General features: G+C 42.4%; 1 protein-coding gene across 2 annotated transcripts in view; it reads right to left on the bottom strand.

Moving 5' to 3' along the window:
* Positions 1-23,966, bottom strand: part of LOC311008589 (neuroligin-2-like) — a 217,323-nt gene that overhangs the window by 142,518 nt on the left and 50,839 nt on the right. For both annotated transcript variants that reach the window (XM_084002315.1, XM_084002314.1), the window contains exon 2: positions 16,183-17,081. In XM_084002315.1, the coding sequence (XP_083858441.1) occupies positions 16,183-16,690 (508 nt within the window). In that variant the 5' untranslated portion in view covers positions 16,691-17,081. The remainder of the gene's footprint in view (positions 1-16,182; positions 17,082-23,966) is intronic.

Here is a 23,966-nt window from a genome sequence, read left to right as displayed (position 1 = left end):
TATCTAACGAAAATATTCTGCTTCGTGTATTGGCGTTTAGAATTTGAAAAACAAAATTTTACTGCAGTCCAAAAAGCAGCTTGCTTCTGTGGTGGATCTGTTCATAATATGAGGCAAACTTTACAGCTACATGTTCAAATAATATCAGTTGCTGATCACATTGGAGGAAACGATAGTGAGGCCGTGGTAACGACCTGTCAATCAAAAGGTAGCCCCGCCCTCAGCAAAACCCTGCTTCATGGTCTGTTTGACTCTAAATTAAGTATTATTTACAAAATTAACATCGTGCTGGATTGAAGTTCGTAAATTTAGATGAGATAGACATATTTATGCAACCGGAGAAGTCGCCCTCTGATGGTCAGTAGAGAGAATGCACGTTTAAAGCATTTTAGCATAGGCTTTACTCTTCAGAACAGGAGGTCGCAGCCTGAGACAGAAGAAGCGTCATTCAAAAATCTCAACATAAGCTTTGAATGTAAACAATGTAAAGTCCTTAACAACTGTATGATTCGAAATGATTCTGTTCATTGAGAAACGGAATCCATTCCTGATCATTCTTGCAACAAACTTATTGTATAGACCACAAATAGTTTGATAGACAGAAAATAATCAGTTAAATAAAAAATGCAATAATTAAATTATATTTCTGTCAAACTGTTCAACACTACAGTCAGGATGTGTGTGTGTGTGTGTGTGTGCGTGCGTGTGTGCGTGCTGAGCCAGTCGATCCCAAGTCTCGTTAGCATGAGTTCCACTGCTCCAGAGACGATAGATTACTCGAGCCTCTCTCCATCTCCCATGATCCCCCGGGTCTGTCAGCCCAGAGCCCGCTGTTTGTCTCCTCATGTAAAAGATAACAGGCGGGTTGAGGGGAAAGCCTACTTTTTAACCATTTTGACATTTGCAGTTTTTCAGCCGAGCCGCGTGTGCTCTTTATTGGGCTAACCTTTGACGAGCAGAGAGTCTTTATGTTGTCTTGACACGCGGGGAAGGAGGAGAGGATAAAGGGAAAACAGGGAAAATACAGTGGGAGGTTATGTTGAGCTATCAAAACGCTGACAGGCTCAGCTGCTCTCTGCTGCCATTTCATGTAGTATTTCATCTCGGAGGTAATCTCTGCGGTATGTTGACTCCCCTTGCCTGTGTCCACCAGAAACACAAAGGAACCAATCTGTGTTTGTGTGTTTGAACCGTCAAACAATGATCTGGGCAGTACGACTCCAGTAGGATCTCTGTCTTCTGTTTGGCCTTCCCGCCTCTGCTCTTGTGGAGAGGGCTATTCATTATTTCCCATCAGCCTCAGCAGTTCTCCTAAACACTTGAGAAGTTTCAGTTCATTGCAATCTGCAGCCTCACTGCTAGATGTCGCTAAATCCTTCACGCTGGCCCTTTAAATACAGGCTTACAGTTATTAATAACTTAATTAATTAAGTTAATTGTATAGAAGGCAAGAACCAAAAAAAGAAAATATATTACAACATTGTTTGTTTTTTTGCATCCAGATGGATTAAATCAGCTCTGACATGTTTGTAATTAGTTCACCCACTGGAAAATTACTGAAAACTATTTTGAGAGTTTTTGACAGTGATAATCTCTTGATGATTAATTAATTAATTGAGCAAAAGTGCAAAATATTCTCTGGTGCCACCAAATCAAATATCCGGATTCAGTATTGATTAACAAACCTTCAGGTTTTGGACTGTTAGAAGACAAACTCTTGTTGTGTCTTGTTGTGACTATTTTCAGACATTTTACAGACTCAGACATTATTCAAATAATTAGAAAGTTACAGGCTAGTTTGGTCAACAGTGCATCCATTTGATTTTCGGATTTGGAGAAACCTTCCTCACACGTGGTAAAATAAATATAATGCTTAATAAAGCGATTTATGTTAAGGACTTAACATTCGGGTTTCAGTTGGAAAGAGTTGTTCAGCTTTCGTTAACCTGTTGTACTGTTGCAGAAGTAATAGAATTATTTTGTAGACTAAATTTTTTGACTTGGTAATTTGATAACTTATATTTTTGTAGTAGCTAGTTATTTGCTGCGATATTAATGCTCTGAATATCAAATTTAGCACCTTTAAAATGTTTGTTATGCTGAAATAAAACAGGTTTATACAGTATAATATTTGCATGATAGGAGAAGAGTCTTAAAGCCAGAAAACATACAATGATATCAGTTTGCAGTATGTATCCAAACCATTTTATCCCTCCTTGATAGAAAAGTTACACTGTCACTATGAATTCATACAATAATAATGTTATTATTGCGCAGTTTAAGCTGCAGACATGTATCTGACACTGTCAGCTAAATGTCTAAAAGGTAAATGTAAATGCTACTTGAAAAACACACAAAAGGCACAGTCAGCGGAAACAGCGGGTCAGCATGTCTGGACAAAAGAGCCGGATGTGTTTTGAGGACTGGACTCGCTCCCGAGCTCACAAAGAGTTGAAGCACAAAGCTTGTTTGGGGCTGACCCTTCTCCGTCCTTCCTCCCTGCCTCCATCTAAATCCATCTCCTCTTCCCAGGCCGGCCTCGTAAGAGCGTATTCCACCGCGGGCCGCAGCACTGGGACGTCGCTAACCAGAGAGCAGATGAGGCAGAGCTCCTAATGCTGACAGAGTGGAACGCTGAGGGAGAGCCAGGGTGGGGAGCGGGGAGTAATTTAGGTCAAAGGCCCAGGAGGGACACCAAGATGCAGACACATGTCCGCATTTTTATTTCCCACTTTCTTTGTGTCTTCCTTTGGCTCTTCATCCGTCCCCGTCCTTATGTGTGCCAGCTGTGCAAATTATATTAAGTAAAAATCCGCCTGCTAACATTGAGTTATGAAATCATGACATTTATACCAATTTATCCCACTAACGTCTTCTAAAATGGGATCGAAATCCTGTTAAAGTTCGACGAAAAATAAAGGAGACTCCTGGGAAATAAAGCACAGCTGACAACGGCGATAGAACCGACAGAAATGTTATTTTAATGCTTTTGGACAGTTCAATTGCCATCTCTCTTTCAAGCCACCCGATTTCCCCGCAGCTCCATCACACTAACACAGCAACAGTGTAATCCATTGGGTAACATGGAGACTGAATCTGGAGCTGCTGTATTTACTGTACAATCAAGCGGGAGCTGGCTCTGTGGACCTCTCATCGGATATTTCAATAAAAACAACCTTGATTAAGAATAAAATGCACCTTATGGAGAAACAAGTGCTCATATCCTTGTGGAATAGCTTGAGTAAGTGTTGAGTGCTCTCAGAATGTGGCTCAATTTTGTGTGTTGGGCTACGGCCGGCTCGGGAATTCTTTTCATTTTTCAAAACTTTACTGGGCCCTTTAAAGCTTGAACATTTAACTGCCAATTACTTAAGTTGAGATAACACACTAAATCCACCTAATGTGTTTGCCTGGTTGCTTTTCTTTAATGGATAATAACTTTGTGTTATTATATTGTATGTCTTTTTATTTTTATTCATGTTGACTGAAAAAAATGTTCTTTTAATCAGTTTTAATGTACAGTATTTGTCCACCTTTTTGTTGAGTGAATGTCCAGTGAGGATTATTATACGTAACCTCAGTTACTTTAGCTTTTTTGTCTTATGAACATGTATGTGTGTGTATGTATATGTATGTTCTTACTCTTACTGGATGCTTCAATCTACCAGTCCTGACGGGTTAAACCAAAAAGTGCTGCATTCTGAAGAGGTAAAACTATGCAGCAATTCACAAGAAAAATGTGATATGAAAGTATGTGAAATACAGTTGTGAAGCAAATGAGTTGAAGTTTTGGTGGGAGCTAGTTTGTATCCTGCAAGGTCAATTTAAGCCACTGCCGGATGAAAGGAATAGCCTGAGCAGTTTCCAAAAATGATTAATTTTTATCCATAGGATTTCCTGTGAAGTGAGAAGCGAATAGTAGATAACTAAAGAGACATGAAACTGAGAAAAGGCTTTCAATTTGACTTGGTTGTGTTCGCGGGTCAGGACGGCTCCTCTGGCGCTGTCCGTGGTGCTGAAATGTGAGCCGACACGAGTGTGGAGGGAAAACACAGCATAGGCCAAATCAACCCTCGGTTACCCGACATGACCCAATGCATCATGGGAGGAAGTTCCTGGTTAGTGACCATCAACTGTACACTATACGTTTAAGCTTCTACTGCACAATAATTTGTGGACAAATGAATAAAACAGATGACTGATTCTATGACGCCCTTTCAATAAAAACATGTAGAATTATATTCATAAGAATGCATATATATTCAAAATGCTTTAAAACAATAATAAGTCAAGTTCCATAATACTTCATATTGCTGGTCATTCACGTCTAATATATGTGTGTATCAATGCCCATAGTTGTAATACTAATACACTTAAGAAATCTTTAAGTAAAGTTAAAAACATATACATAAATATATGCAAAAACAACACACAAACTAACAGTAACAGTGACTTTAAATCACCTTATAATGCATTATTACACTGATTTCAATTAGATTCTTAAAAGATTATAATGAACTATACATATACACTATAATGTATCAATGCTTTATAATTTGTTATGGTTGTAGCTATAAAGCTTTATGAACATGATTTCTTATAACTATAATTATACATTGCAAAAACAGATTGTAACCCATTATTATAATGATGTTTATAACGAATTATATTGTGGTACAATTCAGAAATCCAAAGTGCTACAAAAATGATGTAAAAGCTAAATATCCTATAATAATTTCAAACTGAATATCATCCCAAACACGCAACGTTGTGTTATTGTTTGTGTCCCTCAGCATACAAGCGACTGTGTGCTAAATCAATGGTAGCCCCGATGATGACATCACAACTCCGTTGATTGCCTTGAACTCAGTCATTAATACTAGGCGTCAGCTTGAACCCGGCAGCTACCCGTGTTGACTGGTGATGAATGGCGTGGCGACGATGCATTGACTTTTCTCCCAAGTGAACATACCGGCACACTTGTTCCACCAGAGGAGGAGGCCTTACCTCTGGATAACCTCCTGCTCTCCCCGTCTATTCCTTCCTCCCTGCTCTCCTTTAATCTCTTCTTCCCCCCCTCCTCCGTTCTCTCGGCCCTAACCATTCAGTGTTGTGGGACCTGGCAGGGGGAGCTGTGTGTGCCTGCATGAGGGCTCATTAGCATTCACTGCCACCGGCCACCTCGGCTTCAGAAGCCCTGAAGAGATGGCCCTTTGAGCTGTATTGAAAGAGATGGTGTGTGTGTGTGTGTGAGGCGGCCGGGAGAGAAAAGGCGATATATAACTCATAATGCAGAATAAGCATTTCATGTGGGGGTCCATGTGTCCCTGTGCCAACAAGTGTGTGTGTTGTGTTTGTGTGTGCATGTACCAACAAGTGTTGGCGTACATCTTCAGTAACTTAGCCTTGGGGCGAAGCACAGCTACTACTTATCCCCAGATAGCTGAATTCTGCATTTTGCTGTGCACTTCATAGATTGCTGGGCTCTTTGATCTGCCTATATCGTCTTTTCTCAAGGTTACTTCAGTAACAAGTACAGTTCCAGTCTGGGAACCCTATCTGTTTCCAATGTCTATGGACAGAGGGAATAGGGGTGTATGAGCCTGAGCCCTGTGTGTCTGGGCTTTTTCCCTCACAAGCACAGTTATTTGATTTGATTCTCTCCCCGAGTGTTTCTTCTCAAGAAAAAAATATGTTTTTTATTTAAACATAAATATGAGTTTCACTCAGTTCAATAATGCATTCCTGCAACACTGCACTAACCTGTTTCTGTACTGCTGTTTATCTCCATGGCACAGCCCTGCTCACTCATTTCCAAATGCTGTTGGTCTCATCAACAACATGGCAGCAGGATAGCTGACCACGCTGGCCTGAACGGGCCGACTCAGCACTTCAGCATGTGAACTGTATCAATAAACTGGATGATTAATTATAAAAAAGGCAAACACTGAGAGCTGAGGACAATTTATGACCGTCCATTTCCCACTATACATCACATGACAACCTGAATCCTGTTCATTCCTATTGTTGAAGTGCAGTGTTAAAGTGAGCTGAGCTCTCCAAAGTACTACAGATATACAAACAAATATAGCAATATATACGTATAATATGAAAAGTGTTAGTAACGACATCAACCTCCAGCATACAAGTTCATATCCAGCTATGAAACAACACTATGATATATGTTTGAATAACACAAATAATGAAATGGAAGCCATTATTAACAATACTAATATAAAACTATTCATGCTCTTTTTCAGGTTCATATGTGTATTTTGGGTTTCTACGACAACATGTTGACATACTTTAGTGTTCAGCATACTGTCTGTCTCAATATACCTGTATTATTATTTCATAAAATGTTCCTGTTAAGTCTTTCAAATAGGTCAGAACCATAGACGTCACTTATTGATTTGTGGACTAACCAATGGGTCTTCATCATGCTGGATTGATGAAGACTTGTAACTAGAGATTCTTTTTGCAACCAGTGGAGTCGCCCCCTGATGGCCAGTAGAGAGAATCCAGCTTTTATGAATTTCAGATCTGGCTTCACTTTCCAGAAGCGGAGGTTGCCACCTCGTCAGATCAGAACTTCTTTAGATTTAACGAGAGTTTCTTTTTGATTCTGAACCGCCGCCTCACCTGAGCTCATTTAAATGGATTCTTTAACTGATAGGACTGGGAACATCAGACTTCATCAAATCCCATTAGATGTACTTGATCAATCCCCGCGTTAAATCAGATGATATCCCAGATTGTGCTGGAGTGCTGCTACACAAGCGAAGCCAAGAGAACATGGATAGTCAGAGCCTGAGAGCTTATTATTTAAGTACTGTTGTAAAGTCAATTCACTCTCCTGTGGCTAAAACGATCATTTAAATGGACTGTCTACAGCTAAATCCTATTTCGGCCTTCATTGCTCATCCAAAGCATATAGTGATGGGGACTGGGAAGCTGCGAGAGGCGGGGGGGGATGCGCCTAAGAGAAAAGGAAGGGAGGAAAGAGGAGGAATGGTATGTGTGGTGTGGAATGCAAAGGGAATAGAGGTGTAAAGGGAGGCAAGAAGAAGAGAGATAATATGAGCTGAGTGAGGAATAGAGAGGGGGGGGGGGGGGTGTCGATCAAACTGATGACCCACAATGAATGTGACAAAACAGGTACGAACGACCGCTGAGATTATTAGGATCATGTGATGTGCACCCACACATGTAGTACACACACACACACACACACACACACACACACACACACACACACAGTCGAATACTAAAACCCACCCATGCATGCATCTACACACACACACACTCTCTCTTCCTCTCCATCTCTCTGGCTTACAGGCTATAAATAGCTGGAACTGAGCCCTTGCTAATTCCTTCATTCAGAGTCTAGTGGAAAGGCAGAATGCACGCAGCCTTTGATGCGCGTCCTGACAGGAAGGTACAGGAAGTGGTGGATGGTTGCCAGGACAACCCCTCCGCCACCGCTTCCCCCTTTTCTTCGATCTAAATTCTGCACCCCTTCAACCTCCCCGCTTCTCATCCTCTCTTCCTTTCAGCGTGGCTCACTAACGACGCCGTCGCTTCTCGGCCATCCGAAAGCCTCGAAATGTGATCAATATCGTAATCTGGCAGCGTGATCCGTCTCAGTCACGTAATCGCATTATGAAAGCGCTGCATTCGCTTGCATCCACAATAAGTAAAGATACTGAGTGAGTTATGCAAATCATGTGTACAATTACAGTCATTATTGATATCTGCTGAGATTATTTTCACACAGTTACACTTCAAACCGATGCAGTGTTTTTCATTAAGAGTAATAACCTCAAGAATGACTCTGGTCGGTTCACTGGATGAGCATAACACGGCAGGTTTAATGTTAGTGCACTGAGCTACATTAGCGGGGTCCAATCACGCTTAGCCACCGTAACCAGTCACGACAAGCTGGTCAAGTTTGGATTCCTCCAGAGGTTTGCAGGAGGCCTTTCTCTGCATTTAAAGGTTTTAAAACCAGAACACATGACCACGAGTTAACGGACCAAATCCTCTCTAGAGTACTGAGAGGTGGAGGCCCAACAAGAGGAAGTTCTAATGACAACAACCTTTTCTATGTCAACATCTCAGGATTTATTTCCTCAGTGAGAAGTTGGATATCAAGCTGTTCCGCTTGAAAGTTATTTGAAGGGTTCTGGATGCTGATTTGTTAAAACCCTGTGCAACACATTTCCTACATATCCGGGAATATTTTCCCTCTTTTTCGTGCTATTTTATTTTCCATTCAGTGCTAACATTTAATGCTGTACGTCTCTTTTACATTTCTTTTAAAATTTCAATATTTCTACCAATAATTGTGGCGACTACAGTTTTTGCAACAAAAGTATATTTTTGGAAGAAAAAGATTGTGGTTTGGTTTAAAAATAACTGTGATTGTTACATAACTGGTGATAGTTAAGTATTTTAGTTATTTAACAACATTATGGTCAAATAAGTCATCATTGACTTAGTTTCACAAGGGACAAGTGTCATTTTAGTAGTTAATTGCTTTGGCAGCGTGGTAGCCATGGCAACAAGGACAGGTAATGAGGTCACGGTAGCGATGCTGCAGGAGCAACCTGTCAATCACAAAGAAGCTCTGCCCTAAAACATCCCCAGCTTTATGGTCTATTTGACTCAATATGGACCATAATTTGAAACTAGACTTGAAACTAGAGATTGAGACCATAAACTCATGTTTACTGAGATAATACACCAAGAGAGAAGTAGGGTCCTTTCCTCATAGACATAGATAGGGGTTTGCCCCCTGATGATACAATGATTGTCTCAACGCTGTATGTCCCTCGCCTTTCATCATGCTATTAAAAGTTTGTTTGAATCAAGTAGAGTTAAAGCTACAAAGTGAGCAGATACTCTCTTCGTCTCCCTAATGGTGTGCTATACAAACAGATTCATCTCTGCAGATTTCCACATCACATGATATCAGTGCACGTAAGAGAAGTAACATGTTAGTCCAGACTCAAAACTTCTGAAAGCCTAATCATGAAATTGGACTGGAGTTACACAGATCATCTCTCTGATCCAAACACACCCTGCAAAACTTGAACATGAGTCCCTAACACCACACAGCAGTGCTCTCTCTCCCTCTTTCACACCCAATGACTCTCCAACTCTTCTCTTTTTTCGCACGGTTATGATTTGTCTTGTACACACATCGGCCTCAGTAGTTCGGGACACATTTCTAATAACCCTTCGTCCCGTTTCAACAGTCCATCAAACCCACAGCTACACCGGCTCAGCAGTCAGCAATTTAAAATCCTTTCCCTCATGTTTCTTATTGGGTATTTTAGGTCTTTGCTGAAAGGAATGGCCAGAGTTTTTCTATTATCAAACAGAGACGGAGCTACGAAGCTCTGATTGGCTGACTGCTTCTCTATCTGGGGCAATTAGCTGTAAACGAGCCACTATAAATCTATTTTCAATGTGTACAACTACGTGATGTGGGCAATTCAGAGGTGTGGAGGCCTCAAGTGTCGTATAAAAAAACCAACAACTCAGCATCTAGTTCAGCATCACAAATCATTTTAAAGCCCCAAACTTTTCTTTAAGTCCTTGCCAGAGTTTTCAACAGCCCTGGTAGGACTGTCCTGGATGAATGGGGACGTTGAAAGCGAGTGGCCGACCCCGGCTGATTTGATTCTCTCTTCACCCTCGCCACCTCTCGGAGTTAGACAAAGCCTTTGACCGGGCAGACCGGTCGCTGTCTGCTCCACTGTGCCTCAGGACAGAGCAGAGAGCAGGGAGGAACAGAGGAGAGGGAGGTGAAACATGAGAGGAGGCGCGGAGGCAAAGAAGATGGACTCTGTCAGATTTGGTTTGTAAGGGTTGGACCCGAGGCCGGATAAAGCCCTCCGCTCTGACCTCCGTCTTCTCGAAAGTGACAACTACCTTCAAATCTGACTCTCTGCTCCTCAATCTGTCTCTCTCCCGCTTGTTCACGGAAGTGGTTAGTGTTAATGATAAAAGGTGGAAGGTATCTCTGTCCCTTGGGAACTCCAAGCACCCATACAGTATGTAATACACCTTGTTCATTCTAATGGAAGAGTTTTTCTATCTATCCCCCCCATCCTACATTTTCCCTCCCATTTCTGTTCCTCAGAGGGTATCAACTGGGGCTGGCAGGAGAAAGAGACGACATAAAGAAAGAGATGGAGCAGAATAATTACATTTTTTTCTTGCATCAGAAGCAATATGTCATATTTTTCACTGCTGCATGCTTCCATTTATGTCTCTCTCTCTCTCCATTATTTATCTGTTTGTTTTATCTCTTTCATTTATTTATTCATCTCTACCCCATCGGCGATGCCAATGTCGCGGCGCAGCCCTCAGACGGCGTGCACCATTATCACGTTAGTATCGAACCCTTCTTGATGAATCTCCTCAGAAAATTGAAATATTGCAGAACGAGGAGATGTGGGAGTTTGAGTGTGATGCATGGAGATGGATGAAGCATCGGATGGAATAATTTATGTGGCCCCCAGCTTGCACCCTGCAGCTCAGCCCAAGAAGCAAGGAGCTGACAACGCTGAGGTTAGTGGTTCAAATCCCAGAGGATTATCTGGCAAAACTGATGTTCATCCTCCTCGAACAGGACTAATTGAATAGAACTTCTAGCTTAAAAGGCACTTTGTAACAGCTTATCAGGGTTAAAGCTTCGCTACCACCAATACAGTTCTTCTAAGCGTGGTGGAGTCTGTCTCCGTTTGCTCAAGACACATGCTTGTCTGTTTTACTTCAGAGTTAAATCCTTAATTTAGGGATTCTTCTGGTTAAAATGCTGTTCACACCAGACATTGGCGGGATTCAAATGCCTCGAGGAAGCCTAACAGAAAGGCTTGTCTCGGGTAGTGGGACGTGAATACTGATACTGTATGTTGGTTTGCCCTAAGCCAATCAGACATTGTCACACGGATGGGTGGGAAGTGGTTTGAAGGAGGGACGGGACAGTCAAATTAAAAAAAAACGACACTTTCCTTCAGGAAATGGTGCATCAAGTTCGCTTCTCTCGCAATAGCCATCGTCACATAAGGAAAAGATAAGAGGAAGTAGCACGACGCCTCGTCAAGAGGCTGTAAATGGAGCATTGTGGAGCCAGTGGGGGAATGTGGATGTAAAGAGATGAAGAACGAGTGGCGTCTTCACAGCCAGCCAAGACACTACGCAGCCGGTGGAGGTGTTGTTCTTCTCATGAGAGAAGAGACAAAAGCTGCTTTACTAACCTGTCAACATCCAAGCGACAGCCCCTCCCTCACTTCTCCGGCCTCTGCTGAACTGCATAGAGCGCAGCTAGTGTGTACGAGATCCCGTGTGTCGGTAAACATTGAAGGCGAGCTCCCATTTGAGGGCTGCTGAGTCCAGCTCCTCTCAGCGACTTATTTACCATGAAGACTTGCTTGGTATTAATGGCTGCTGACTGCTGAGAGAAGCATGTGGTTTGTCTGTGGGCCTGAGGCAGCAGCAGCAGCAGCAGCAGCAGCTGCCGGTCTTTGCCTCCCCCCCCACCCCTCGTCCATCGATCCACCATGACTCTGCAGGAGCCAGATGAAAACCTCTCGCTATGATTTATGATCTTCAGGGGAACCGTTGGAGCTCCTCCCCCACTGCATTCGGTGAGGGAGCGACTTGCCGGAGGCCTGGTTTTATACCAGAGGGAAAAGCTGGATTTATCGTTAACACTTTACATTAGCAGGGCTGTCTATAGGTAAGAATCCACACAATACGTTTCATGGTACAGGGCGTACGGTTCCACACGCTGGGATAGTCTTGTTTTAGGGAAACTGTCATGTTCAAATGAACACACCACTTTCATAAAAAGATTTCACAATCACAACCGTTTATGTTCCGCCACAAAACTTTGCATGTACAAACTATTCATTATGAATGACTACAGTGTTTCTGAGCATCGGTTAGCGGTTGGACGATTATAGGATTTAACTGCACATTTACGGAAAATTGTAAATATCGTGATTAGAAAAGGCCGTTTAGCTCGCAATCAAGACTGAAAAATACAGGATACAGAAATACTTTCCAAAAATGTATTTATCCTTTATGCAGGGAAACCTTATGATTAATGATCATCTTATTAAATATTATTGATTTCATATTTGAAAGGATGTTCACTAAAAAAATATGTAACTTAATTGTGACGCAACAAAAAATATTTATTTCTTCATCAAATGTAAAGTGAAACCAGTATGTTTTAGTTCCATTTTAAGGGTTATGAGGATAATATCGGAATTACAATTATTTATCTTCATATGTCTGGAATCTGGAACAACATAATATGGTACAAGTGTATTGATGTTTTCTTTCAACCCTGTATTAAATGGGATTACTGTGACATCACATTGCTGTTTTAGTTACAAACAAAGGAAAATCAGGACCATCTAGCACAGAAAACAACTAACTGTATAATTGACAAATAAAGGCTCACAAGAGTATTTTGGATTATGCATTTGCATGTATATAGTGCCACAACGTGCATAATGATTCATTAAATTATAGAGAACAGAAGATTGATGAAGTAAAAACCAAGAGAAATGGTTCCAGGCTCTAAAATATTCATATGCTGGCAGTAATAAAATCCAAAATCCTGATTTGCATATTAGATTAGGTTTCTGTTAATCACACAGCAACAAGTATAATTTTGTATTATTACTGTAAGATGATTTGTTATGTTCCCTTTTCGTTTTTTTTAAGTATTACAAATTCATAAACATATTTCCTCATGAGTGCTAAGGATTTAGTGAAAAAATGACAACACATGGCTAGCTTAGCAACTTACTAAGTGCTTAAGTATTAATTAAGGAGCCATGAGTAAGCACCAAATGTTTGCATATGTGTTTATCTATGAACAAACACACACACACACACACACACACACACACACACACACACACACACACACACACACACACACACACATTCATGTCCGTGTCCCACTTTCCTCCGTTTGCACTGCTGGCAGCATTAAGAAGTAATTCTGCAGGCTTAATCCACTTTAAATTAGAGGAGGTTTTTAAGGATTCTGTCTTTAAGGGTGCCCTATAAAAAAGATACAAGCAAAAGGCCTCAGGAGACTCTGACAAGCAGCATTCGTTATTTAGTAGCAAGAAGAATAGAAGTGGAAAGGACGGCAAGAGAAGATGGTAGCGTGTTAACATGTGAGCATATTCAACCGCGTGGATGATGTTTGATCTGCTGGTCGAACGCTTTCTCCTCTCCTCTGCTTTTCTTGTTTCCTCTCCACCCTCCCTCACCCTGCAGCACATGTAAAAAAAAAAAAGACTTCAAATCCATTCTGGAGGAGTAGCAGAGGAAAGGAGGAGCAAAGAGAAAGACAACCCCTGTGCTGTTGGAGGAGTGCTGAGGCTGACGATGCCATGCCGGACATGACCACCATAAATCTACCAGCGATGACGATGAGGCTGCGTCCCCAATCCAGCAGCTGCATCCTTCCAGGCTGCAGCTGAAGACGAGGATGTCCCACTGCAAAGATGCGTGGTCTGGATTCAGAGGATCCAACCGATGGATCCCTTCACGGTCCAACTTATCCCAAGATTCATAGCACGCCGGTGACAATTGGATTTTAATCAACGCGGCAACTGCGAGCGGGTCAGCAGCAGGAGAGTCTCGCCAGACATATTTCACGAAGCATATCCTCCATCACGATATGAAATAAAAACAATAAAATATGATCTCTGGCTTCAGTTTATTTAAATAATGTGAGTTAATGCTATCCTCTTTGCAGCAAAGGTGACGCAAACAGGATCCGTCTCGTTCCGGAGACAGCATGGTTGGGCGACCTCTGAAGGATGCGGCCGCTGAACTGGGACACAGCTGAGCTCATACATGTTTCTAAGACTACATAAAGACGTATTGATTTGAATTATACATCTTAAAAAGCATGTAGTCATTGTAATTGAAAAGTCTGCCTCACTGGTACTGTGAAGGATGATGCTGACGATGTTACGGTTTGTGTTGATGAAAGAAGGTCACTATTTAACGCCCGTGTGACATTTCCACACCAATGATACAGTGTAAGCTTGTGGCCGGGTGTATGTCTCTCAGTAATACATCACAAGTCGTACATCTCACAGAAACAGGGGGAAAAAAACACGCTGTGTGACACCGGGAAATGACTCAAGACCTGATGTATAGTGTTGTGTGCGTGGGCCCGAGGAGCAGTAAAGTGGCAATGACGGGGTGTTGAGGGCTGAGGCTGCAGTGCTGGAGGGAAGAGGCGGCAGGAAGGAAGGAAGGAAGCAAGGAAGGAAGGAAGGGTGTTAAGCTAAAAGAAAAAGTCTTGTGATGGAAGTGCTGACAGGGAGACCAAAATGTGTTAGTGTGAAGAAAGTGAGTAAATCAGAGAGTAAATCAGCGCCTCGTCACTCACGGACATAAACACAGATGTGCACATAAAGACGGCTAGAGACACATGAATACAAACATATAGCACACGCAGTCTCTGATTGATCCTGTCCAAGCAGGCAACGAGGATTTCTTGTGGTTGAAATTTGATGTTTAAACCTGTGTGTGTGAAAGTGCGTTTTGTCAGTACAGGAAGTTGCTTTCTGAAGACCTCCTGTTGTTTGAGGTCAAACCAAGACACATGGGAACCCGGCCAACGTGATTCTTACAGTCTTCTCTCTCCGTGAAAGGTGCTGACTTTTTCTGCAGCTCATAACAGAGATAAAGAAATGAAAAGACAAACGTGAAACCCGTTTTTACAAAACCTCAGGCAAGGAGAGAGAGAGAGGGGGGCTTCATATCACATCTGCCAGCAAAATGGAATTTTTTATTTTATTTTATTGCTCGCACACCTAATAGTGCCTGGGCGGACAAAAACTTCTGCAGAAAGATCTGAGTGGAAAGAGGAGGTTTGCTTGATGGTGAAGAAAAAAAAACAAAAAAGTCAAATGTCACCTAATCTTTTTTCTCATAAAGCACCTGGAAACTGCTTCAGTGCTGCCCTTTGTTCTCTCGCTTTATAACACCACTGCACAGTAAAACCAGGCTAGGGTAATTGAAAAATTCTCCATGGAATATTTTGCATATTGTTTCTTTTTTTATATGAGCCTCCTACACACACACACAAACACCATATCAATATGCAATATGCATGGTGTTAAAAATAGTGCATGAACCTGGAAAATAATTAAGACATACATAAGAGTTTTCATTTCTTCACATTAAGGGAACTTCCCGAGGCTCCTATCCCTTATGACTTGTCCCCGTTGACTGTTCCCTAAACCCCTCGCCTGAACAGTGATTGTCCAATCATAGTGTAGCAACGGTAACTAGGCACGGCAGGCCTGTCAAGCTTTGGATTTTTCCGTGCGTTGTACATGTGGTTGTATCAATTGGTGAGATTCGCCTTGATCTTTGCACACCATCATATGCGTGTAGGCAGCTGGAGAATATCTGAAACACCTTTACAGGGCTTTGGTTTCAAATGGAAGCGTTAAAAAAAGTCAGCCAGTCATTTCAAAGCAACTCATGAAGGTGACGTAAAGTCTGCCAGCATCAGTTCAGCCGAAAAAGTCAAGACGTTGCTGGCTAGAAACAAGGAGAGGAGTTAATTAACCTCGGTCCAAAATCAAGGTCACAAAGATTTCCCATGGTGGATCGGCCCCTATTCTCGTTAACTATTGTGAAGATGCACATGCCGATACATGTAGCTTAAAGTGATACCAGTATCTGTACTGCATTTGATACTGATCATGTGACGCTGTGTGTGTGTCCCACTGGCCCTTATCACAGTTACATCGCCATCCCCACCGCGTTGTCGCCTAGCACCCGCCCTCCGGTCTGTTAGCTGCTATCCACTGTGCAGGCTGACTATCCTGGCTGTGTGTAGTTGCCCCTATGGTAGTGTGGCAAACAGGCGTCAGTTACAACTACTACTAGACACGAAATGGTACGGTCCGGGTAATACCTTAAAGGTATGGAGTACCTACACCCAGCCCATACTACATGTACTGGGTGAGTATGGAAAGCTTGACAGGCATAGCACAAATAACAATTGGGGTTTAGCGAACAGTCAATCATCCCTTTATTCGTCCCAGTCGTACCCACTAAACCCCTTACCTCCCAGCCTCCCCAACCTTTGATTTAATACTGTCCACTCACCATCCTCCGTGGGCACGTAGATATTGAGGTAGAGGCAGTCCTCGCTCTGGTTCTGGATGTAACCCGCCGCCACGTCCAGGTTGTCAGTGAACCACACGGGCAGCATAATCTCCGGAAGCACGCCATGGACGTTCTGCGGGCACACGGGTGCAAACTGGGTGGCGTTGCGGATCTCCTGCCAGGACCCCGGGGCTTCAGGTGGCTGAAAGCGGCGATCGCCGATGGGTGCCGTGGCGTAGGGGACGCCTAGGTACTGCTCTACGGGTCCCAGGATCTCATTGTTCAAATCCTTCTTGATGCCTCTGATCTTGCCGTAGTTGGTGGTGACTAAGGGGTGTTTGGAAGGGTCCATCTTCTGGCTGGAGGCCAGACTGAAGAGCACGATGAGGCCTAGCACACCCATTAGGCACCAGTCTGTCATGAGACTAAGGGGGCGCGTCCTGGACAACAAACCTGGCTGCCTCTGTTTACATAGAGCGAGTGGAAGGGGGTACATGACTGGATTCATGCTGTTCAACCACCTGCTTCTCGTCAATTTGGGAGTAATTCAGTCTTTTATGAGAGAATGTGGATTATAACCAACCGTCTGGAAGGTTGAAAGACTAAGAGGGGATTTAAAAACAAATGCAAGCAGACCCTGAAAGGGACCTTTTTTTTTTTATCAAGACCAGGAGCGCTGATTGAAGGTTAGATGGAGGGCCAAGCGGTTGCAGAGGGAAAGAAGGGTCCTCGGGATGCTGGAGAAGGAGGCGTGACCTCTGCGTGAGTGCCAGGTCAGTGTTGATTCTGAGCAACAACGATCCGAAACACTTCCCAGGCCATGGTTCTGTTGCGTTCCATCCCTAGTGGTCTTCTATTATACAGATACACATTTCTCTTTGTTTCACAGCCACGGGATTCTGCAGAATGAGACAGAATGAGGGAGATTTAAAGGATAGGGATACACAGAGAGAAAAACAGAAAGAGAGAAAGGAGGGAAAAAGGGGGAGGAAGATAAGAGAGATTATAGTTTATCTGAAGCAGAAATATTCCATTAAATGTTGTTGATGCAACATCTCCCCTTCAAATGTTGCCAAGTAAAAAAACATTTCCTGAAACGAAAAGCAATGGAAATGAAATTGAAATTGTTGAGATCAAGTCAATAATACTCAGTTGGGGAACATTACATTTTTTCTTTCACATTGTTTTGTTTGTTTTAACATAATATAACCTGTGAAATCTCATGTATTCCCCATGTTGAGTGCACATTTCTACATGACCCTCCCCATCTATTATGCATGACAAGCCTGAATTGGATGTGTTCACCCTGGTCTGGTGTGACCTGTATGAGGACATGCACCAGAGCCCTCCTGGTGAACTGTGTGTAACCTGCCAGCCTCGCCTGCAGAGAGCTAATGTAGTGCAGCTGATGCAGTCACGCCACTACATCAGGACTCCATCTGAAAACACTGTCGCCTCCATATGCATGTTAGTAATCTCTTAAAAGCTCCAGTGCCGATTCTGCAGATGAAAAGTTTAGTAAGGGCTGCAGCTATTGCTTATTTTAATAATAGAGTATTCTTCTGATGCTTCCATCAATTCATTGAGCAATCAAATTTTTCTTCAGGAACAATAGTATACAAAAAGAGATGGAACAACTAATTAGTTTCCTTTTGAGAAAAAAACAATACAATAATATTATCAATCAAACTAAACCCATTTAGTTTTATTCCATTCTGGATGTCAAGGCTCCGGAAAATCATTTCAAGTCAATGAAAACTGTGAAAAGTTCTAAATGTTATGCTTTCACCTTGTCGTTGTTATCTTTATTTGTTATTCATACATTTACATGTGCTTTGAATAATGACATCTTTTTCAGTCACTTGCCTTTAGCTCAACTTACTTGTCTGAAATTGGAAAATGTGGGCCTAATTAAAAATGAATCAACAGAGATGCAGAGCAAACATGTCAAAATGCTAAAAGTTCTATTTAATGCGCTGCACATTCTCAGTGGATATTTTGCAAAGAAAACACAATTGAAATGATTCTGCTTAAACTAGCATTAGGAAGGCAAACCGTTACTACTGTATACTACTACTACTGTTAATACTACTACCAACGCCAAATGCAGATGGAACCCAAGGGCCTGGTCTGCTCCAGATTTCTGCCTATTAAGGCAGTTTTTTCTGGCCACTGTCGCTGTAATGCTTGCTGCTGGGTGATGTTGGGACTTTGAGCATGTATTAACTCATGAGCATGTTCTTGTCCTGCTTGAAATGATATGGTGGTGAATCTCTGTTGGTGGGGGGGCTCTTTGGAACGGCCTTGAGGTGGCTTTGAAACACAGTGTAAAGATAAAAACATTCAAATGCAGTTATAAACAGTAATTTATGGACAAATATAAAGGAATGGATTTGGAGATTTAAAGTGATCTATGGGTATTGTGTTTTGTTTTTGCTTTTTGTTTTTGCTATTATTTTGTGTTGATATATAGCTCATATTCAAAATTTGGATACAACTAATTCACACAGATATGAGCTGTATGTAAATTGAAATTACATGTAAATTATATGTTGAAAGATTTTATTGATTCATTTATTGTTGTATTTTTCAAAATTATAATTTCATGTCATGTTATTATTGTACTTTGTATTCAAGGTAAATAAAGATCAAATCAAATGTGTCAAGTCAACTATATCTAGTTTCTCACCAAACACTCCACTACATTTGAACATATTATCAAATCGTTAATTAATTATTGACCTTAGTCCAGAACTCATTTTTCCAAAACGGAGCTTGAACGTATCATAAAGTAACTCAATGGTCCCTCCGTTAACATTAGCCGTTAGCTCTATTATTTAGCCAAGCTAAAGGCGGCTAACAGCTAACGCTATCTAGCTCTGCGCTAGTAGGCTACAGTAGACAGTGCGGACTAAGAGTAGAGGCTAGAGATTAGGGTGAGCCTTTCACTGCCCAGTAAAGCCAAAGGTCAACAACGTGGGCCTGTAAGCAGCTTATAACAGCCGGGGACACTCAGGGGCCACATGCAGAGCACAGAGACACACACATGGACACAGTAAGCCTTAATTGACCCCACGCATGAATGAGTTCCCACACACTGTACAGTCATTCATGTAATCTACTGCAGAACTGTGCAAATCCTCATGTTACAGTCCGGAATGCACGAGGCATGGAGATTACACCATCGTAACATTGTTGGTGGTGTTATGCAACAGCAAACGGCCCGTCGCAATCATGAAGACTGTTTGGGATAAAGCTGAGAAATCTCTTTTATGTTCACCCATATTCTCTATTTCCGTCTTATCTGATTCTTAAAATTCACCATTACCTCTCTCTCCCGTTCACGCTTCCCTCTCGCTTTATCTCGGTGCCTTAATTGTCCCATTCCGAGTCATCATTAACCGTATTATTGCGTCTCCTGCACCCACTGAAGCGTCCCCGTGTTTTTGTTGTCTTTGTTCCACCCTCTCCCACCGCCACTGAAGCCATTTGAATATGAAAGTACGGGGAGTTAAGTGTCCTGAGGCAAGACGGCAGATAATGAGAGTATATAGGCTGATGAGCAGGCCAGCTCACACTGATGTAAGACATACAAATAAGGAAGCTCCTTCATGTGATAATAAAGTTTTCTTGACGTACAACAAGCAACATTTGTGTTTTCTCCGAGAGCGGTAATCGCCCATAATCGTTCATTTTCTTTTGGTACGGCCTAAGTATATTGGCGCTTGCCTTTGTGGTGTGGTGTGTGTTGCTCTGCCCACGCGCCCGAGTGTGTGTTGGAGGTTGTGTACCTTCTCACGGAGAGGCGGCCAGTACTATGTGTTCTCTAATTAAACTATGTAGAGTCTCAAAGGCAGGCACACGGCCGATGCCTCCACCCACACACCAAACAACAATTTACCATAAAACTTTCATCCTCCACAACACATCAAACAGACTGGGAGATGGAACACAGTGATAATGAGACGGGAGCGTGTAGAAGGGGGGAAACAGGTCCCGGTGTTAATGAAAAGCTTCTCTCTGGTCAGTAGAGACCCTCAGATTGCTTCAGTAAAACCCTTAAGTGTCTCAGAGATGCTGACATCTAAAAGGCCCGGGGTGGGGGGGGCAACTAGACTCCTCTTGCCTTGAACCTCCACCTTAAGCCTGGGCAAGTGCAGAGGGCAGCAAGACAGAGGCCTCGGTTCCGATCCAAGGCCATGGCACGCGTTACTGTGCCTGAAGGGACCTCCAGAATTTCAGGGTGCATCTGAGTCTTTAATTGCTAATTGGCTCAATTAGAAGGCCTAATTGGTCCAGCTTTGCTGTGAGCTTAAGTGATTGATGAAGCAGAGACGGAGGGTGGGGCATGCATGAGCTAGTGTGTGTGGTATTGCGGTATAGCACACTTTCAGACACCGATTTACAGGAACAGGTTGAATGTTTTTGCTCAACCCTCGAAGAGAGAAGGAGGGGGAAGGTACCGGTTCTTCAGACCATCAGTCCAAACCTCCATGTTTCTCTGCCCTCTCTCACTCGGAGCTCCTCTAAAAAACACAACACTTACTATTTCCAATTCCTGACCGGCCCGTTATCTGCAGGCTGTACTGCCGCGGGCGAGACTGTGTCATTGGGAACAAAAAGATGCACAGCAATGGTGAAAATGTTTTTCCTGACTAAACAGTATTCAAATTGGCCTGGGCCTTTTTTGGGTTCCAGGACTCTGACACTGTTCATGGTCCAGTCGGGACCAGAATCTGACCCACAAGTCTGTGATACAATTGTGTTGCTTAATTTGTTGACCTGAACGTCTCCAGCCTGTTAGCAAATTCTAATAGACGGTGTGGTGGTTTTCTTATTGTAAGGCTCAGAGCTCGTCTATAACAACGCTGTGAAAAAGAGTCAAGTCGACAGTGAACGCTAGCGAACACAGAATGGACAGTTAAACACTTCTCACTATAGTGGAGAAGAAAGCAGAAGGACTGATCCATCAGACACCATTGTTCCACCGTCGACACTAAGAGGAAAATAAGTCACTTTAATGTCGGAATGCTCTTTTTGTTCCGTTGCTTCAGATAAACTTAAGGAATACGTTAACATTGTGGAAAACTCTCCTTCGCTTCCTTGCAAAGAGTTAGCAGAACACCGAAATCTGTCAAGTGTGACTCGACGTTTTCTCTGGTCGCACCGCTGCGCCTTGACATTTAGCAGGTCTGTCAGTGTGTGTGTGTGTGTGTGTGTGTGTGTGTGTGTGTGACATTGCAACCTGAACTCCTCCTCGAGCGACATCACAACCTTTAAACATACCAGTGAATCAAAATGAAGAAAGAGCTGTTGATTGATTTTTCATCAAGAAAAAAAAGCCTGTTAACACCTGTCGCTGAAAGGCCCGTCTCCCTGCTCCACCACCTGTCTCCCTGCTCCTCCACTCGTCTCCCTGCTCCACCACCCGTCTCCCTGCTCCACCACCTGTCTCCCCTGTGAGATGACCAATAAGCCTTCCACATACAAAAAAAGGCAACATATAGCTTTGAGCGAGGAATGAATAGCCCGAGCTGACCGAAGCAGTGACGAAATATAAGCTCGGACAAGAAACAGTCCAGCAAATAGCCACTGAAAAATCTATTTATTTATACTTTTATATGGTTTATTCATGCAAGAAAATACAATTTTAATTAGTAAGTTTCAGAGGTGCTGGTAGGCAGATTGTGTTACTTTGGAGTCACACTAGCTAACATTTATATCATCTATTAAAACCTGTGAAATCAGACGTTTTTTTTATTTGGTACATAACAAACAGGACAATGACATGTTATCAGCGGTTTGATACAGCAACGTTGTTAGCAAACAGACGGGTATGAGAGTGTCTTCCGCAAAATGTCGAGCTGTCTGGAAGTAAAGGAAACGTAAAACACTGCTCGACGTTAACTATGCCTTTAACGGAGGAAAGTCTTTTTTGCCGCAAGGTAATTACACGGGGTTGGATTTATTTGACACGGTTAGGAAGGAGTGAATCCGCTGTGGGCTCGTGTCACAACAAACGGGTCACTGAACCTATTAAAGGGAAATCACCTCTGAGCGGAAACACAAGACGAGAAGAGTAAAAGTAGTAAAACGGCGGCGAGGACAAGCGTTTGCCACGTCGTGAATGTGTTTGGGATTTAAATTGATTTCAAAACTTTGCAGCAATAAAACCCCGATGCAAGATCACAAACTATGACTCGGAACATCTAATTGTGAGTCACAGCAAAAAAAAAAAACAGATTGTTCTAAGTTTTGCAATTTGCTGTATAATTAGATAGCGGATAATTAAATTCCACTCCACTTTGCAGGTGTTGCATTGTGCCTTTTCTCGGGTGTTTGTGGGGAAACGTTCTCCCTCATTAATTAGAACAGCCCTCGCCACAGATCAGATTCCAGAAATCATTACTTGTCCTTTTATTCCACGGATCTCTACTTCAAAACTGACACCAGACTTTGATGTCGTCGCCATGAGGGGAGAGCGGCTTCACGGCTCATATTAAGACAAGAATTACATAAAGTGCTTATGATTTCATGTTTTCAACAGCAAGCCTACTTTGTTATCTGTAATTGCTGCGAGGAGCGTTCGGCGCCACTTTTATGTGCTGTGACAGAGGCTTCGTCCAATTAACCTGCCGTTAATCTTCCATGCGAAGGTCATGTCTGTGCTCATGGTTACTGCAGAGTGATCAGGGAGTGTGATTACAATTGCTCCTCGTTTGGGAGGAAATCAGCGCTGTTCCTTTATGTTTCTACCGCCTGGGTGTGGATCTGGGTTATGACGTCGTGTAATTGAGCGATGTGTACATCAAAAAGGAAATGGTGATATGTGGAACACGGTTTGATGCTTGAGCCTTTTCATATTCTACTATAATCATGTAGCTTTTGTATTTAGCTCTTCTGCTTGACTTTATAACAGAGTACAACCTGATTCATGAGTTCAAGTAGGCAAAAAAATTTATTTTCAAAAGAAAGCACATTTCTGAAATCTTCAATGTTGTCCAGCCTTTAATTATATCATTTTGACGTAAATTAATGATAATAGACTTGTCGTGCACCACTACCACCTCTGGGCCGTTACTGACTCTAATAGCTGGATTGGGGATTGGTGGCAATGCAGCCAATCTATTCTATTCAATTCTATATTTATGAAGTATATACACTAAAACAGTTGGAAATTGGCAAAACTTTGATTTGGATCGGCGAGTTTCTCATTCAATAATTAAGGGGCGAAGATATATGAATAAACAGGTCTTGATAATAAACAAAATGACTCTAAATGGACCATAATGTACTAAATGAACATCATGCTGGATTGAAGAAGACTTTGAGACCATAAACTCATGTTTACAATGTTTACTGAGATAATACATCAAGAGAGAAGTAGGACCATTTTCTCATAGACTTCTATATAATCAGACTTCTTTTTACCACCAGAGGAGTCGCCCCCTGATGGCCAGCAGAGATAATGCAAGTTTAAGATATTTCTGCTTGGCTTCACTTAGGTAGTACAGATATATTCAATGTTGACCTGACAGCCACGGTGACAGAACCGAAACTTCCCGGGGTCCATGAGCAACATGTCAGCTTGTTTCAGAGACTTGGACCTAGGAGGACCAGCGGAGCCACATCTCAGACGTTCACCACCAACTTGACGTGGTGCTCCACACACTTTTTGGTCAGTGAGGTCGAAACACCTCACGCTGTCCTCCTAGATTTTTTTCTCATTGGACAAATAGTTGCTCCTTTGCTTTCACAAATCCAATGTGGCCGTTTTGCTAAAA

The sequence above is a fragment of the Eutrigla gurnardus genome (assembly GCF_963514095.1).
Source record: "Eutrigla gurnardus genome assembly, chromosome: 23".
Lineage (NCBI taxonomy): Eukaryota > Metazoa > Chordata > Actinopteri > Perciformes > Triglidae > Eutrigla > Eutrigla gurnardus.
This window is presented reverse-complemented; position numbering and strand designations above follow the sequence as displayed.